The 20,390-nt window shown below is 25.4% G+C and overlaps 1 protein-coding gene and 1 long non-coding RNA gene across 2 annotated transcripts; both read right to left on the bottom strand.

Moving 5' to 3' along the window:
• Positions 1–6,390: 6,390 nt before the first annotated feature.
• LOC130946259 (uncharacterized) lies at positions 6,391–17,239 on the bottom strand. The gene is made up of 3 exons (XR_009072228.1): positions 17,077–17,239; positions 16,892–16,940; positions 6,391–6,542 (listed from the first exon to the last, which is right to left on the bottom strand). It is a non-coding gene; the product is annotated as an uncharacterized LOC130946259 (long non-coding RNA).
• A 132-nt stretch (positions 17,240–17,371) lies between these two features.
• Positions 17,372–18,082, bottom strand: LOC130946161 (14-3-3-like protein D; the record flags this gene model as incomplete). Its single annotated transcript, XM_057874835.1, has 3 exons — positions 17,372–17,480; positions 17,549–17,562; positions 17,789–18,082. Coding segments are annotated over 3 exons (417 nt in total), but the record flags the coding sequence as incomplete, so codon positions are not given.
• Between the last annotated feature and the right edge of the window lie 2,308 nt (positions 18,083–20,390).

The raw sequence follows: 20,390 nt of genomic DNA on the forward strand, positions 1-20,390 counted from the left end.
AAAGACGTGGTGGGATCCCCTGAGATGTCACGGAACCAGCCAAGATCATGAATGATGGAGTCTTGGCCCTCAAGATCCGGTTGGACCGGGTCCACAAGTAGGTTCTCGGAGGAGGGCTGGAGCTTCTTATTAGACCATCTATTGTGCAATGATTTGGAAGGGCAGTTCGGTACATAAGCATTCTCTCCTATCTTAAATGTAAGATTTGGAAAAGTGCTGCCAAGAATGTAATGTATGATGACTAGCTTGACAATTATATCAGTAACTATTTTTATAGTTTAACTTCGTGATTTTGAAGTCACCGAGAAACAACTCATCAATAGTTGCTCAAAAGCTAATACAAAATATTTTTGTTTTGAGATAAAACTATATCAATATTTTCTTTGGACAAAGAAAAAGAGCTTGCAGCATAAAAAATGTTGTAGGAAGATGGAGATGAAAAGGGGAGAAAGAGAGAGCGAGTGAGAATGAATTGAAGAAGATAATGAATGAAGTGTTTTCTAGAGATATATATAACAAAATAATTACAGGAGAGGGTGGCGAAATATATGAGTGCAGTGAGCTATAAAGATCGAAATAAATTATTAAATATTAGAAAGAAAAAAAAGAAAGTAACGGTTCTGCTACGTTACCAACAATATATCTGCCAACTTCTGTCAACTCTTATTTATAATTGTGTTTTATGAAAGTGTGTTCGTAGATGTGTCTAATAAAAATGTCTTTTTTATAATTGTGTTTAATAGAAGTGTCTTTATAGATATATTTTTTGGATGTGTCTTTTTATATATGTATTTAAAATATATTAATTACTAGACACATCTAGAACACACCTCCATGAAACACAAATATAAATAAGAGTTGGCAGAAGAGTTGGCAGAAGTTGGCAGATAATATGTTGGTACCCTATACTTTTCCTATTTTTAAAGATGGATTTTTTTATTATTTTATATATAATATTTTTAGATATATTTTTTTATTTTTCACCACATATTTACCTTTTATCTGATTTATTGTCCTAATTAGATGCTCTACTAATTTTTACCTCACATATCTAAATTAACTGAGATAAAATTTTAGAATTTTTTTAACAATAAACACTATTTATCTTAAATAATTGATACAGTTAATTTTAGATTGATTGCCTATATAAACAATTTTAGTGAAAGATATTTAAGTATTTTTTGTATAAACGTTCAAAGAATCTAAAAGTACGATTTAATTCAACTAAAATAATTGGCGTTAAATTTACCTAAATTTTAATATCTTTTAAATTGTTGAGTCAATAATTAATTTTGTACTTTATGATGATAAACATAATTAATTATTTTTTATTATAATTAATCATTATGATGAACATTATAAAAATCAATCAAAATGATATCAAATCAAGTTAGGAAAAAATATGCCAATTAAAATAACAAATAATGCACTCCAAAATCAGATCATATTCATAACAAGCTACTGTATTCAAACTTGAGGAATAAAGAAAGAAAGATCTTTTTCGTAATGCCAACAACCATAAGCATAATTGGTGCAACCACTAGTTTTGTAAAAAAGGAAATTATATCAACTTTGAAGAAAAGTATATCAATATCTATATTAAAAAACAAAGACAAAAAAAAAAGACAACCATTGAAGCCTATTCCTTTATCATATTGGATGTCTTTTTATTCTCTTGTGTTTAGAATTAAGATCAATTTGAAAGAAAAAAAAAACAAAAAGAAGAGTTCATACAAAAATCAAAATTCAATAATTGTTTGTGCTTGTATTCTAAAGTTGTCGGTTAGAGTATACTTAGTTTCTGTTAATTAGGTTGGGTTAATATGTAGATGATTTAATAAGTTTGAAATATTTTAGGTGGTTTATAAAAATGTGAGTCTATTAGCATTAGTGATTGTAATTCAATTTGATTATAATAAAAATTCAATTATTATTGTAATAGAGACTGAAAATACCTTATCATATCATGGTCGAACCAAGATATATCGAAGCGTTACTATTCTCCTACTTTTTTTTTTACCATTTTAATTTTGTTCTGCACTTACGAGATAAAACCATAAATTATTTTCTAAACCATATTTTTGTATAATTTATTTATTCAAATTTAAAAGCAGTTTTTTAATTCAATTTTTTTTCAACTCACAAAAAAAAATAAAACTAATCTGATTAATCGAATCATACAACCAAATTAATTAGTGAGAGATGGCAAACACCGACGAGATAAAATTAAACTTCATATATTTTTATTGCAAACCTATTTTATTCAATATTTAAGATTCTAGAAAGTGATTAAATAATAATTTCGTAACGCCATTACTCTATATTAGAAACTTTGGCTCAAACTTATCATGTGTTGATGAGTAGGACCAATAATGCTGCCCATAAATAACACAAATACATGTAGAGCAGTAGAGGCTAGAAATTAAAGTATGTTGTTTGAAAATGCGGAAAGTGAAAGAGTTTATTTTGAGATCAATAATTTGGAGAATGTGCAATCTTACTGGCTGCTTTTTGCTTCCATAATAAATTTAGACTAAAGATGGAGCCATATGAAAATGATAGAAGTCCCTTCCAAATCTACCACCTGAGGTAACCAAATCATTCTGTTACAAATATAACCAATATCTTTCTATTTTGAGCGCAGATTTTTGCCAGTAAAAAACGTATTCTCGTGGTGTTTGTTTTTTGAAAAAAAAGAAAGGAGCGGCAGTTTTATCAAATGACATCGAAATTTTTTATAATGAAAAATGTAAAGATAATTTCACATTTGATAGCAATGATTTTTTTTAATGGTTAAATACAAATTCAATCCAAAAGAGAGGAAAAGAAACAACCAAATGAATGCTACCAATCTCTTTTAGCATTGCCATTAAGAATTGGCAACTCCAAAGTTGTTTTTATAAAAACAAAACATACAACCATAAAATATTTAGTTAGCAAAAGATTTTTAATCTAGATTTCGCATGCACCAGCTTCGTTAACACCACATGAACCACTTATTATTTACTCTATTTTGTCTACGATGTATTGTTGTTTATTATTGTATGTTTTGCTTGTGTACTTTATTGTTTTTATAAAAACAACCTTGGGGCCAGAGGCGGATATAGGGGTACTAGCATGGACTATGGCCCCTAAACTTTCAAAACTTAAAATATATTTAATATAATATTTAAAAATTTTAATCATATATTTTCTAGTTCAATGATTAAAAGGAGGCATTTTTTACTTCAAAACATGGGTTCACATCCCTAGTTATGCATTTTAAATTTATTTTCTTTTGTTCTTTTAATTTTTTTTATAACTCTTCTATTTATTATTATATAAAAATACTTTAGTTTTTTAATAATTTCTAATTAAATGTAATAAGAAAATATATACATAAAAATAAATTAGATCAAATTTTATTTTTATAATATTAAAATTAAAATATATTAAGTGAATTAGTTATTAATATGAATATATCTTATATATTATATTCATTAATTTATTTTAAATACATATATTAAAAATATTAGAAAATAAATTTATATTATTTATGTTATATCTTTTATAATAAAGATAAAAATTTAATTTTTTTTGTAATTTTTCTGTCTATTATTATCTAAAAATACTTTAGTTTTTATAATAATTTCTAATTAAATGTAATAAAAAAATATATACATAAAAATAAATTAGATTAAATTTTATTTTTTATAATATTAAAATCAAAATATATTACGTGAATTATTTATTAATATGAATATATCTTATATATTATATTTATTAATTTATTTTAAATACATATATTAAAAATATTAGAAAAACAAATTTATATTATTTATGTTGTATCTTTTATAATAAAAATAAAAATTAGAATTTTATAAAAAAAATTTTGATATAAATAATTTTTTAGAAATTAATTTTAATTTAAAATAATATTAAAATATATAATTATTTTTTATTAAAATTTTTAGTTTTAATATGACACTTTTAATTTTTTTTATTTCCGGTCTCCTCTTTATAAGATTTTTAGATCTGTCACTGTTGGGGGCTGCTAATTCTTGATGGCAATATTAAAGAAGATTGTTAGTTTTTATTGGTTGTTTAAATCAAACTTGTATTTAATCATAAAAAAAAAAAAGAGAAAATCTTGAGAGCCAGAATTTTTATTAAAATTTGACCGATATTTAATCAGTAAAAATGAGTAATTTATATCATTGAATATAATCTTACACTATTAAAAATATTAATAAAAACTAATTAATGACTACAAATTATAAAAATTGTTAACTTTTTAACACTCCTCTAAAAAAATTATTGCTAATCGAAATATGCACTGAGAACTGGCCAAGCCAGTTGATTAATAGCGGTCATTGATTGAGCAATGAGCAAGTTTAATGGACTTTTTCCTTTTTCCATTATTACTGTTATTGGAGGGCATCTTTTTGTTTTTCGAAATTTTTTATTCACATTGATGGAGAGACATATATTAATTGACATGTGTTTTTCTTTTTCCATTATTAATTATTACTATTATTGGGGGCATCTTTTTGTTTTTTGAACTCTTGTTATAGAGAGACATATTAATTATATGTCTAAATTTTAATTTAATTTTTTTGTAAATTTTGGTGAGAACGTGGGGTTTATTTATTTATAAGATTTAGTTAATATAATCTCTAAAAACATATAATAAATTTATTATTAGTGAAAATTTTTAAATATTTTATTTAATAAATATAAAATAAATATATTAAAAACTTAAATTTTGCATATGTTTAATAAAAATTGTTTTATTTTATAATCTTAACCTGTGTTATAAAACTACAAAATAAATAAACTCTTAGTTATTTGCTATTCTATATCTTAGCTGTTTATGGTGGCTGAGTCATACAAGTGTTGGACCTTGCATATGGGTGTGTTTTTTACAATGAAAAAAAGAAAAAAAAAAAGGCTGATACGAATATGTAATAGCTTTAAGGTTATATTTGTTTATAGGGATAGGATATTAAGATAGAAACACAAAAATACTAAATTATGTTTGATAGATAAAATATGAATAAAAATATTGTGTTAAAAAATATTGAATTAATATATTTTGTGTTTATTTTGATAGGAATAATACAGAGACAGATACAACTTTTTTTATTTTTTTATTATTTTTTTAATTTTTTATAATTATATTTTTTATTATTATATTTTTCTTATCAACTTTTTTAAATAAAAAAATGAGAATAAATTAGATTTTTATAATTTGTTCTAATTTATCACAAAAAAAATACAAAAACATAAAATTTTGTGTTCTGTCTATTATGTTTTATTCTTAGTGTCTTATCTTATCTTATTTTTATAAACAAACGCAACTTAACATATTTTGTCTTGAAATTTTCCTGTACTTATTCATTGAACAACTTGAAAGACAGGTAGTTACATTACATGACCAATTTCTACTTGAAACAAAATAAAAATAAATGAGTAACCTGTTAAAATGGTATTTGAAAGTTCACATTGTTGACAAAAAAAAAATTGTCAAAAAAATGTTAAGGACAAAATACATAGTCTAATTATATATTACCATAAAATTAAAATATTTTTATTATTCATATTAAAATACATGTTAGGATGTATAAATATCTTGACCAAATATAAATTTTTCTATTTATCTTTCAATACATTTATTTTGACAAAAGGAAGGAACAATGTCAATAGCGATGTTATTTGAAGAATTTTACAAAGGAAATTTCTTACCATTTACTATTTAGAGAAACTAATTAGTAATAATTTGAAAGATATTTTTATGATGAGAAAATTTTTATGTAACATTACAAAAAATCGTCCATTATCGTTAAATTTATTGTCAGATTATTGTTAAAGTTCTGGTGATTATAATATTACTGTCAAATTTACCGTAAAAAAATGACACTAGTATAACGCTTGCTGATAAACTGTTTTCGTTGGAGTTTTTTAGTCCGACGGTATTTAGCGGCGGCTCTTCACGACCTCATGACGACGTACAATAACTCATTACCGGAAAAAAAATCTAACGGTAAAATTGGCACCAATACAAAACCATGCCTGCGTCTTTTTGCGACAAGTTAATTCACTCGAAAATCTGATAGAATTTTTTCTTTAAATTATTCACTATCATCATTGCCTTTTTTTCGACAATAAATCTGATGATAAAAAAAAATATTTTTTAAATTCATTCTACTAAGTTATGGTGTACCCTGATAACTAACATACCCAACAGTCAATTAACATGGAATCAATTAATATTTTATCTCAATTTAGTGATTTGTATACGATGTAAAATAAGAAATACACATAATGTAACGAAATAAAACGAAAGTTCGATAACATAATACATCTTACAGAGCTGTATATATTAACAATGATTTTATTCATAGTCATCATCTTCTTCCTATGCGAATTCATCATCCTCCTCTTCTGAGGTAATTTCCTAATCATCGAATTCGTCCTCTTCTCCATCGTCTGCGTTGACCTCGTATTCTTCTCCTTGATCATGTACCCGAATGTAGATGATGTCATCAGTCATAATATCCTACCTAAGTGTCATTGGAATACTAGTATCAACCACTATATTCAAAGGAATTTAGTCATGAATTTGAAAAGGTTCTTGATCGTCTGTCCCATCATCAGACTCGATATAACTTCTTGACTTAGTCTTAACCACAACAAACTAACTAGACTTGCATGACCTCGGATAAGACAAATAATATATATGCCGTGTACTTTTGGATAGAATAAAAGGATTGTAATGCATATCTTCTGGTCACATTTACTTTATTATGATTTAAAACATTCAGATTTAATTCTCATCTCTTATTTTTATTGTATAATAATTTTTAGTTTTAACCATTAAAATATGTTAGATTTGAGCTAAACTGAGTGAACTTTGCTTCTCTATTTAATATTATTTTATTGCATAATAATTCATGTTTATGATTTTCTTATAAAATAAGTCCTATTTTATTGTGTTGAGTTTTTAATACTAAACAGAAATTAGGATAAGAAGAAAAAAAATTCATCTATCTCAATTTAATTTTTTAATACAACAGTTAAAAAATTACTCTAATTATCCTATTTATACCTAAATTTATCAGGAGAAAAAAATTCATTCATTAAAATTTAAAAAAAATAGTTATAAAGCATAGAAATTTTTATACCTCTTAGTTTTAAAATTTTAATTTATAAATTTACTAAAATAAAATGATTCAAATCATAGTTAAATCTAAAGCAATAAAATAAAATAAAGTAAAATAAGTTTTTAATTAAATATTAATAAAATAATGTATATTTAACTCAATTTAACTAATTAAATCCGTTAAATGTAATTTAAAAATAATAAAATATTTGATTTTCTATAATCGTTATCCACTATCTTAATTAATTTTTTATACATATTTTAAATAAATAATTTTATTCTATACAAATAATTTTATTCTATTTATAAAATTCTTTTTAAATGTTATTCTTGTAATTGAACTAATTGACAAATAACCATTTTTATTTATCCAATAGAACTTTTGTTAAAAAAAAATGAATTTGAGCTTGGAAGAGACACTGGAGCGTCTATCTCTTTGCTAGCGGCTCTCAAATTTTCCAGATTTGTATGGAAATAACAAAATTAAAATAATATTTACTTAAATGAAACCGAATATCTTTTATAATAAAATAATCAATATTATACACAACATTCATATAGCTCAACAAATGTACATTGAAAATAACGGAATACAATTGTGTTAGATAGATATATGATATAATGATATATTAGGCTAAAAATAATTGAAGCCGTCATTGATTATATATAAAGAGATTTAATTTTAATAGAGTTTTATCACAAGAAGCTGTAAATAATGTTATTAACTTGCAGATTAATTATTTAAATGAATATAATTTTTTTTTTATATTTGAGATATATTATATTTGGTGCTGGACAAACTCTTATATAATAAGAGCAGTAATTGGATCTGAAACTTTATCATTAGGTGGTCAATAACACAAATAAGTTAGATTGGTGGCTCTATTGTTATGATCTTCGGTCTCCTCACTTTATATACTTCACATTTTCTTGCTAATTGTTACTGTGCTGGAACTCCATTAACAATATTTTAGATAAGTACAAATAAACTTAAGTTATACATGGTAGCTAAAATATGGTTTTCACATTTACAATCAGATCGTTTTCAATCTGATGATACATTTTGAAGAGATATAGATGATCTTATGTGTTTTTTATTCGTTTTGTTAATTGCAATTATACGTTCACATAATGTTAAAAATGACACATGCAACTTCAAAATGTATATTTAATTCGATATTTTTTTATGATAAATTTAATTGTATATGCATAATTTAAAGTGTTTAGTTTGGTTGTACATTAATTGAAACAATAATTATTTTGAGAACAATTACAAAAAATAACGGGTATTCTAAATTTGATGTTAATATAAATATTGATGTGACTAGATGATTTATTTAATGATTAATAAATATAGTGATGTTTTGTTGTTGTAGTTGTATTTAACAAACTTCTGTCTTCTTTAAAGTCGAGATTGTTATAAAATTATTGGAAAAAATGATAAATTCTCACCTAAAATAGAGTAATATTACTTACTTATAAAATAAATGATTCAGTGGTCATATTTCATTATAAAATATTTTGAAAAATAGAAAATTAACTTATGGTAGCAAGTATAATACTTTAAAAATTAAATATTTCGATATGCTATAATTATTTTGGAGGAAAAAAATTTTATTTTTTGATGGGATAATACATTATACAAATTTTTATAGAACTGCAATAGAATATACAATTGCAGCCGCTATTAGTATCATGTGAATTCAGTATATATATATAGTAATAGACTTTAAATGATAATTATAAAAAGAAGTTTATTTCAATGATTTAATGTTGATACACTATAGCAATGAGTGGTAAGTTGAAGTAATTTGAGACTTCTTTCTCTTAATGGATTTCAAATTGGAGGGTTGAGGTTTTTTTTATTTTCATAAAAAAAACTAATTTCTTATAGTAGACCAACTCTGTTAACCTGAAATCAACTAGTTATATTTCATTAAATTTTAAATAATTAACTTAATAATCCCAGTAATCAACATAGATTTAGTCAACAATAAGTTAATAAAAAAATTTTGAATTACAAAATTAATTAATGACTATTTAAATTTTATTTTTTAAAAAATACAAAATTAATTATTATTAATTGTAATTATTTAAAAATGACTAATTAGGAGTTATTTACCTATACTTTTCTTTAATTTAATTTGTATTTATTATTAGTAAATAATATGATATATATCTAATCTAATATTTTCATTTATATTAATGTACATAAAAATTAAACTCTTAAATAATACTAGTGAAATAAATAAATATAATATAGTTAAAAAAAATTATTATATTGTCTTGTTATTAAAGTTGCTTGAATCTTAGCATAAATTTTTAAAAATTATAAAAAACACAATTATATTTGAAATTGATTAAAATTTATTGGCTTTATTTGGCAAGGCAATCACAAAGACAAATTGTATACATTCCTCTCATGGAAAAAATTCATGCTATATTTCTGGTAACCGTTATATAATATGATTTCGGACAATTTAATTTGTATTTTTCAAGTTTCTAATTTTCATAAAATGAGATGGCTATCAATACTTGCTTTAGTTATGTCCTTCACCTATTTTTTAATTAGTGTAGCTCTTGAAATTGTTCAAGTTTTAGATCATGTTTAACTTATTTTTCTACTTAAATTTGTTTGATATAACTGATACTTTTTATTGAATACATAAATCATTATATGTATAGAAAGTATGTTAGTTATATCAAGCAAATTCAAATAAAAAATAAATTAAACATAATTAAAATTTGTAATTTCAAGAGTTAGATCAATTAAAAATTAGATTAAGGACATAATTAAAGCAAGTATTGAGAGTTATCCCATTTTATGAAAATTAGAAATTTAAAAAAATACAAGTTGAATTGTTCCAAACCATGTTATATAACGGTTACCAAAAATATGATATGGATTTTTTCCACGAGAAAAAATGTATGCAATCTGTCTCTGTGATTGTCCTGTCAACTAAAGCAAAAAAAAATTTAATCACTCTTAAATATAATTATTTTTTTATAATTTTTGAAAAGTTATGCTAAGATTCAAGCAATTTTAATAACAAGACAATACATGAATTTTATTTTAATTAAATTATATTTATTTACTTTACCAGTATTATTTAAGAATTTAATTTTTATGTACTATTAGTATAAATAAAAATACTTAATTAAATATATATCATATTATTTACTAACAATAAATACAAATTAAATTAAAAAAATATATATGTATACAATTCTTAATTATCCAACTTAAATAATTATAATTAATAATGATTAATTTTGTATTTTTAAAAAGTAAAATTTAAATAATTATTAATTAATGACCATTAATTAATGTAGAATGTAGTTTAAAAATTTTTATTGATTTGTTGTTGGCTAAATTTCTGTTAGTTACCGAAATTGCTAAGTTAATTATTTAAAATCTAATGAAATATGAATAGTTGACTTCAATTTAACGAGTTAGTTTATTATATAAAATTAATTTTTTGTTATGAAAGAAAAATAAAGCTCATCAACCTTCCAATTTTTATCCATAAATATTTGAAAATCTATTAAGGAAAAAATATGTCAAATTACTTCGACTTACCATTCGATTTACCACTCATTGATACACTACATCAATATTAAAATCATTGAAATGAACTTTCTTTATATAATTATCGTTCAAAATCTATTGCTGTATATATACATACACGTACACATTGACCAAATGAAATCAATTTCAAAATTTTAAAAATTTTAAAAATTTTAAAAATAAACGTGAGGGTTAACTAAACTCACATCATACTAATGGCGGTCATAATTATATACCCTATTGCAGTTCCATAAAAATTTGTATACTGTGTTATCCCACAAAAAATGATTTTTTTTTCCTTTAAAATAATTATAACATATCAAAATATTTAATTTTCAATGTATTATATTTGCTATCATAAGTTAGTTTCTATTTTTCAAAACAATTTATAGTTTTATATTTTTTAAAATATTTTATAATGAAATATGAAATCATAATACTTAATTACTTTATACATAAGTAATATTACTCTATTTTATGCGAGAATCTATCAATTTTTTTTCAATAATTTTGTAACAATTTTTACTTTAAAAGAAATAAAGTTTGTTAAATACACCTACAACAACAAAACATCATTATTCTTGTTAATCATTAAATAAACTAGGGAGTCACTCTGATAAAAATGTCTAAAACCTTTTTTAAGATATTTTTTAATAATTAAAATTTAAAACATATAATCAATTAAATTGTATTATTTTTATTAAAATTAAACAAGACAAATTAATTTGACCAAATAATAATGAATCAAATTTTGAATCGATCTAAGTTAATATTATTTTTTATAAAAAATAACTACAATACCTCTATTATAAAAAATGACTAAAATACTCTTATTATATATATTAATTTTGAAAATCCTAAATTCTAGCACTTTTTTTCTCTGTCCTCATAAGATTAGAATTTAAGAATATTTTAGTTATTTTTTATAATAGAAATATTGTAGTTATTTTTTATAAAAAAATATTAATTTATTAATTTTTTGGCTAAATTGATTTGCCTCGTCTAATTTTAATAAAAATAACACAATTTAATTAATTATATGTATTAAATTTTAATTTTTTAAAAATAATCTTAAAAAAGGCGTTTTTGACATCTCTATCTAAATGGCTCTCAATAAACTATTTAATCACAGCAAAATTTATACTAACATCAAATTTAGAACACCTGAAATCTTTTTGTAATTGTCCTCAACATAGACGTTGTTTTAATTCATGTACAACTAAAATAAACACCTTAAATTACACCTATATAATTAAATCTATCATAAGAAAATACTGAATTAAATATACATTTTTAAGTTGCATGTGTTATTTTTAATATTATGTTGTGAATATGTGATTGCAATTAACAAAAATAACAAAAAAAAACACATAAGATCATCTATATTTTCTCAAAATGCATCTTCAAATTGAAAAAGATCTACTTATAAATGTAAAACCATATTTTAGCTACTATATATATCAGTTTTGTTTGTACTTACCAAGAATGTTGTTAATGAGTCCCAGCACGACAGCAAAAAAATGTGAAGTATACAGAGTGAGAAGACCGAAGATCATAACAATAAGGCCACCAATCCAATCTATTTGTACTATCGACCATGCTAATGATAAAATTTTGGATCCAATCATTGCTGTTATTATATAAGAGTTTGTCTTGCAACAAATATAATATATATCAAATATCATAAAAAATTATATCCATTTAAATAATTAATCTGACAGTTAAGAACGATATTTACAGCTTTTTATGATAAAACTCCATCATTGAAATTAAACCTCTTCATCTATTTTTAATTAGTTAAAAGGTATTGATTATTCTAAAAAAATATAAAAGTTGGGAGATTAGAGATTTTTATTGTGTAAATATTTTTCTTGAAAAGCTCATTTATACTTTTTTCCAGCAGTCAAACAAGTTATCAGTTCAATTGTTGGATGTCAAATACCGATCATCTCTATATAACTGTTTTAGTTATCCTAAGAACAAAAGTTTTTCCATTTGGAGAAGTCTTGGAAAGGTTTGGAAAGTGTTAAAAGATGGATTTGCTTTGTGTATCGAGGATTTGAACCAGAATTTTTTGTTTTCTAGGTGAAAGAGAGGACGGTTATCTAACGAGATGGATTATGTTCACATTTCTGATTCGAATATCCGGATACAGGATATTTGATCGGTTTGTAGGTAGCATTTGAATACTCTTTATTCTCCTTTATCTTAAAATCTGAAAGGTAATATTCTCTTACAATACAAATGTGCAAACAGGTCCGGAAGTAGGTTCGTATTGGTTTGGGTTAGAAGAGGGATATTGTCATCGGATAGGTGCCCAAGATGTCTTTCTAGTCAGGAATCGGTTTTACATTGTATTCGAATTACCCAAAAGCTCAGCTTGTATGACATAGGTTGAATATTTCTTGTCATCCTTTGGATTTGAAGAACTGGTTCTTATATAATAGCAGAAAGCATCCGTTCAAGTTCTTTTCGAGACTTTGGTGGATATGACGAGTAAGGAATAATGACATCTTTAATACTCATAAAACTTGGCATCCGGAAAAAGTAATTTGTCTGGCATTAACTTCAGAAAAAGAGTTTAGAAATATTTTTGAATTACAACGTATGTTCATTCCCTCTACTCTAAATGGTTTTTGGAATCCTCCATCCATTGGTACTTTCAAGATTAATTGTGATGCTAATTATCTTGATTCGGGTGATAGTGTTGTTTTTGCTTGTGTTATTAGAGATTGTAATGGGAGTTAGCAAAAGGGGTGTTTGGGAATGATCGAGAATAATAGTATTTTTTAAGGGAAATTGTTTGCTATTTAGAGAGGATATCACTTAGCTTAGGATGTGGGTCAACGAGATGTTATTTGTGAGACGGATTGTGCAGAAGCATTTAATCTTGTTACTAATCACCAAGATAGTTTTGGGTTTATTGATCCATTGGTGCTCAAAATAAGAGATATCATGCATTGGAATTGGCGTGTTGACCTTCGTTTGATTATGAGAGATGTAAACACGGTGGCAGATACTATGACAAAGATGTCGATAAAATTACAACTTTCTCATGTGAAACTTTCTTTACCTTAAAAAGAGTTTAAGAATAATTTTAAACGAACTGTTTCTTCTATTTAAGCAAATCTTTTATTTTATTTTATTTTTATTTAATTTATTTCAATCACCAAAAAAATCTCTTCATATATAAATTATAATCAATGACGGTTTCAGTCATTCTTAGCCTAGTATATCATCATATCATGTATCTATCTAACACAATTGTATTTCATTATTTTCAATGTACATTTATTGAGCTATATGAATGTGTATAATATTTTTTTTTAATAAAAGATATTCGGTTTTATTTGAGTAAATATTGTTTTAATTTTGTTATTTCCATAAAAGTCTGAAATTGAGAGCCGCTAGCAAAGAGATAGACGCCCATGTGTCTCTTCCAAGCTCAAATTCATTTTTTTTTTTAACAAAAGTTCTATTGGACAAATGAAAACAGTCATTGGTCAACTAGTCCAATCATAAGAATAACATCTAAAAAATAAAAGAAGATTTTATAAATAGGATAAAATCATTTGATTAAAATACGTATCAAGAATTAATCAAAATAGTGAATAATGATTATGAAAAATCAAATATTTTATTATTTTTAAGTTGCATTAAAAGATCTAATTAAACAAGTTGAATTAAATATACATTACCTTATTAATATTATTTTATGTTTATTTTGTTTTATTTTATTTTTATTCTTTTAGGCCTAACAATGATTTGATTCATTTTATTTTAGTAAGCTTACAAGTTAGAATTTTAAAACTAAGAGGTATAAAAATCTCTAAATTTTATAATTATTTTTTTTAAATTTTGATGAATTAAATTTTAGTTTTTTTTTTAAAATTTGGGTGTAAACAGAATAATTAGAGTAATTCTCTTAACTATTGTATCAAAAAATTAAATTAAACTCTTTTAACACTATTTTTTTATGTTTAGTAATTTTTTTGCTCTAAAAGCAAACATAAATTTGCATCCTAAAAATCTATTCACTTGAAATAAGAAATTGTAACTTTTTTGTATTTACTTAACAGGTATTTATGTTTGCTGGTCATTATTAATTTTAATATTTTTTCTGTAAGAATTTTTTATTTGTTTCAAGTCATTTTAGATATTTTAATTTTTTTTATCATTTTTAGTATTTTCTTTTCTATTTTAATTTTTTATTATAATTTTGTTATAATATTATTATTGATTTTATTAAATAATACAAAGTAAATAAAAAACTGATCATATATGACAATAGAATCATAAATCATAAGTATGATGTACGTGCACTGATACGGACAGGGACAGGATACAACACGGGACACGCCGACACACGAATTTTAAAATCTTACATGACACGGAGACACGCATACATATAAAATATAAAATATCTTTTAGATGAATCATAATAATATTTTGATATTTTATTGATATTAAAATATAAATTAAAATTTTTATTATTTTTAATATTTTATTTTAATTATATCAAGTATTTAAATATTTTTTGTTTTAATAAATAATAATATATACTATATCTAAATTTATTTTAAGAATATATATTAAGAATAAGACTAGACATAAGTGATGGTATTTAGGTGTGCCCACGCGTGTCCGAAGAAGATTTTTTTTATTTTTTATTAAGACACGGTTGGACACATCAAACACCCATATCGGACGAGTGTCGGTGAGTATCGTGTCCAAAATATGTCCGACACACAGACACAATAACTTTTAAAGTGTCCGTGATATAATACTAACTAAGAGAATACTATCTATTTTACGGGAGTTAAATTCTAAAGTGATTCCTGAAATTCACAAAATGCACCGATTTAGTCTCTAACTTTCCAATTATACTAATTAAGTCCTCCATATTGAAAAAATACATCAACCCCCTCATATTTTCCGGTGATATTTCTTACCAGCAGAAGTGACGTGGACGTTGAAGTGTGTAACGGTTGTTGGTCGAGGTGTCAAATGAAAGTTTAAACTCCAATTTAGTCCCTAATTCCTTTTTAAACCCTAACTTGCAGCACTTCTTCGTCCTCATAATCATCATCTTCTTCTTCTTCCTTGCTCATTCTGTTACCCATTGCTTCTTCTTCATCATCATGTGGTAAATAATAATAATTTCTTCGCAGTTTTTTTTTTTTTTCCTTTCCCTTCGCAGGTTGCCCTTAATGTGCTTACTGAACAAAGCTCACTAACATTTGGGGATTTGGTTTTAAAGAACGACCTTAGTGCTATACGGAAAGATTCGCCCCTTCTTCTCACAAAGAATCTTATTCATAGGAGCTCATCCACACCGTACTTGTCACCTACCGGACGCGATATGCAGCAAAGGGACAAGAGTGGGATTATTGAGATATTGGGGCAGTCAAATCACCTTAATAGGATGAAAGATATGGTCAAAGACATTGTGAAGGCAATTAAGATGGGGCAGATCCAATTCCTGTTCATAGTGGGCTTGGGGGTGCTTACTATTTCCTGAATAGCCGTGGTGAGAATGCAACAATTGTGAAATCAACTGATGAGAAGCCTTTTGTCTCAAACAATCTGAAAGATTTTGTTGGTAAAGCTCTTGGACAACCAGGTCTGAAGCGCTCGGTTCGGGTGGGGAAAACAGGATTTAGGGAGGTTGCTGCTTATCTTCTTGACTATGAACATTTTGCAAATGTGCCTAGTTCCCACTGCCTTGGACATGAAGGAGAGGGAAGTTCTATGCGATCAACCACAAGAAGGCCAAGTCAGAGGCATGTCTAACCATCATCCAACCAGCAAAGCAATAGGTAGGAGAATGAGCAGGGAAGAAGAAGAAAAAGATTATGAGGACGAAAAAGTGATGCCCTATTTTTAAGTTAGGGTTTAAAAAGGGATCAAGGACTAAATTGGGGTTTAAACTTTCATTTGCCATCTCAACCAACTGTTACACACTCTAGCGTGGCACTCATTCATCACATCACTCCCGCCGGCAAGGAATATCACCGGAAAATATGAGGAGAACCACGTTGATACATTTTTTTTAATTTGGATGACTTAATTAGTGTAATTAAAAAGTTAGAGACTAAATCGATGCATTTTGTGAATTTCAGGAATTACTTTGAGATTTAACTCATTTTACGGTCATAAGTAATAAAGAGAACCCTTCTTACCCGGAAGCTTCATGGCCAAAATCCAAGGAAAAGCGCGCTGAGCATCATTCTTTAATTTGGTACAGAACAGAGAAGAAAGGGGAAATAAAAAATAAAACCAATATGAGAAAATTACATGTAGACCATATAACTTTTATTAATTCATTAATTAATAATAAGAGATTATAACATATATTGATATGTACCTCAGCTTTCCAACATGCTAGATCGGTATGACATATTGAAGTGTAGAGAATCGGATCTTGATCCGAACCTCCATTTTCTGAGGAGGATGAACAATAACTTGTTCCACCACAAAGGGTTCTCCAGGACCATAAGGAAATTAGTGGCATGCACATTCTTAATACCGCTGCATTGGATGTTCTTTCCTCTGGTCTCACTTGGCTTCAACTTCAATGAGTCATTCCCATTTGCATCAACCTCTGGACCTGCCATTTTTACTTTTCTTTCTTAAAAGGAGATGATTTTCTTCAATTTAATCTAATTAAGTGAATAGAATACTTCATATGCTTTAAGTGACTGATCTGCCACCTCTTTTTTCTCATCACCATCTTTAAATTCCGGTAAATACCGATAGTAGTCTCCTTTCCTGTATCAAATCCAAAACTCAAAAACAATACATAAACTGCCATAATCTAACACATAACCAAACATAACAACTTAAGAAACCACTCCACCACAAACAATTCTGCTTAAGTAGAAGTTTTGGCGAACTAATTTAGTTAAAATTTCAATTTTGATGTAAAGTGATTTACTTTGGTAGCTCCTCTAAGAGGTGGTTTCCACATAAAATAAAATATTTTCACTTCTGACAGAATCAATTCTAGAGGCATGGATTGATATCACAAACTAATAAGCAAACATACACGAAAACTAGCCAAAAAATTTTACACACACAAAAACAGTGGACTCAGCAACATTAGTGGATGGGATAAGATGCTCATCTAAGACAATCATAATGTCACTGCAAATTTTGGAGAGCTCCAACTCCACCTTGTGCATGTATTCCCTTATGCGCTTTGCATTTACCTCATTGCCCCTTGACTCTTCCTTCTGCTCTATCTTTGACAGGATCCTCCATGAAGCCCTCCTTGAACCCACCACGTTCTTGTACCCAAAAGAGAACAGGTTCCTCTCTTCCACACTCAGCTCAACGTCAAGCTTCGCTACCTTCTTCATGGCCTCCACAATAGTTTAGAGAAAGGGGGGAGTATATAAGGACAGGTGTTTCACAGCTAAACCGTGATTTCGTTTTTTTTCTTTTTTTTTTTCTAATAAAATATTATATTTTTATAAAATATGAGTAATTACCCAAATAAGTCTCTAATAATTTTAGAATAAGATATTTTAGTCTTCAAAAAAATTAATACACAGATTAATTCTCAAGATTTTACTCCAGCAGACAAATCAGTCCCAGTCCATTTTCCGGCAGATTAATTATCCAGATCAGTCCCAAAGATTTTAAAAACGGACATTTTACTCCAAAAAAAACTAATGTACAAATTAATTCCCAACGTTTTTCTCTATTAGACATAATAGTCCTCCGTTCAAAAATAAAATAAAATAAAATAATTATTATTAATTACAAAATAATATTGTACTATATTTTTTGTATTTTTAGACAAAAATAATGATAAATTTATTCATTAAATTATTATATATAGTCACTCAATAATAATAATAATAATAATAATAATAATAATAATAATAGAGATTATTTTACAAAAAATTTAAAGTTAAAACCATTTGATATTTTTGTATTTAATATAATCAAAAGATGTATTATTTTAAAAATATGTATTTAATATAAATTCAAATTAAAATCTTTTCTTTTAATACATATTTTTAATACAAACATATATATTTTTTTACATAGGACATCTTTTGATTATATTAAATACAAAAATATCAAATAGTTTTAACTTTGAATTTCTTGTAAAATAATCTTTAATAATTTTATTATTATTATTATTGAGTGATATATATATATATATATATATATATATATATATATATATATAAGAATTTAATGAATAAATTTATCATTATTTTTGTCCAAAAAATATAAAAAATATAATACAATATTATTTTATAATTAATAATAATTATTATTTTATTTTATTTTATTTTATTTTATTTTTGGACGGATGACTATTATGTCTAATAGAAAAAAACTCTAGGGATTGATTTGAATATTAGTTTTTTTTAGGAACTAAAATGTACGTTTTTAAAATCTTTGGGATTGATCTGGATAATTATTCTGTCGGAAAATGAACTGAAGGGAGTAAAATCTTAGACATTGATTTGTGTATTAATTTTTCTTAGGGACTAAAATGTCCGATTCTAAAATTCTTGCCACTGATTTGGGTCATAAAATATTAAATAGATACATTTTTGTGTACATCGGTACAATACGCATAAGATGATTGGCATTATTACTGCAAATAATGAGAAATGAACTTGGTTATTTTTCCTTTTGGAGTGGTCCCATTACCTTACCTTACCTTCCTTCATGCATGGGTGGAGTATAATGTGAGATAATCTCTCATGAAAACAAAAATCACCATTAGAATAAAATAGATAAGATATAAGATATGGTTATGGTGTAGTATGGTAGTATATGAGGTCAAAACAATACATGATTCCTTTAAATTTTTTGAAATATTAAATAAAAAATTATATTATATAAATTTTAAAAATATATATTTATATAGGTAATAATGATGGGTATCTTCACCTATATTTGTCATTTTCAAACTTCAACCAACCTGACTATCTCATCCAACACAGTTATGTCATTTTAAACTGAGAATGTCAATTTTTATGGACATGGTTGGTAAGCCTCACCTTCCTACCATAGTTTTTTTTTGCTTCAAAAAGCGTCTAGAGGCACTATATATATATATATTAGAGAAAAAATTAAAAAAATAAATATAAAAAAGAAATGAATATAACTTAAAAATAACGTGAAGAATCTGTGAGGTTTGGTGACCCATCTCATTTTTCTCCCTCATCCATGGATATTTTCCCACTCCACATAGCATACTCATGCTTTTCATGTTCTCTACCTAACTCCACATAGAATCATGCATTACATATTTACATGAACTTCCCTTATGTTAACATGCCGTATCACACTCTCTAACTAACTCTAATAGAATCACTAACAAAATATGCTAACTCACTTGCAACTAACTCCTGCTGACTCAGCTCAGTTCTTCTAGAACTTGATGATACTCTGGACTCTTCTCACATACTTCTTCAACCCTTACTCTGCCACCCACACTATCTTAATCAATGACAATTTCAATTATTCTTAGCCTAGTGCATCATCAATTCATCATATTATGTATCTATCTAATACAATTGTATTTCATTATTTTCAAACTACATCTATTGAGCTATATGAGTGTGTGCAATTTTTGTTTTTTTTAATAAAAGATATTCGTTTTTTATTTAAGTAAATATTGTTTTAATTTTTTTATTTTCATAAAATCCT

The sequence above is a fragment of the Arachis stenosperma genome, chromosome 8, assembly GCF_014773155.1.
Source record: "Arachis stenosperma cultivar V10309 chromosome 8, arast.V10309.gnm1.PFL2, whole genome shotgun sequence".
NCBI lineage: Eukaryota > Viridiplantae > Streptophyta > Magnoliopsida > Fabales > Fabaceae > Arachis > Arachis stenosperma.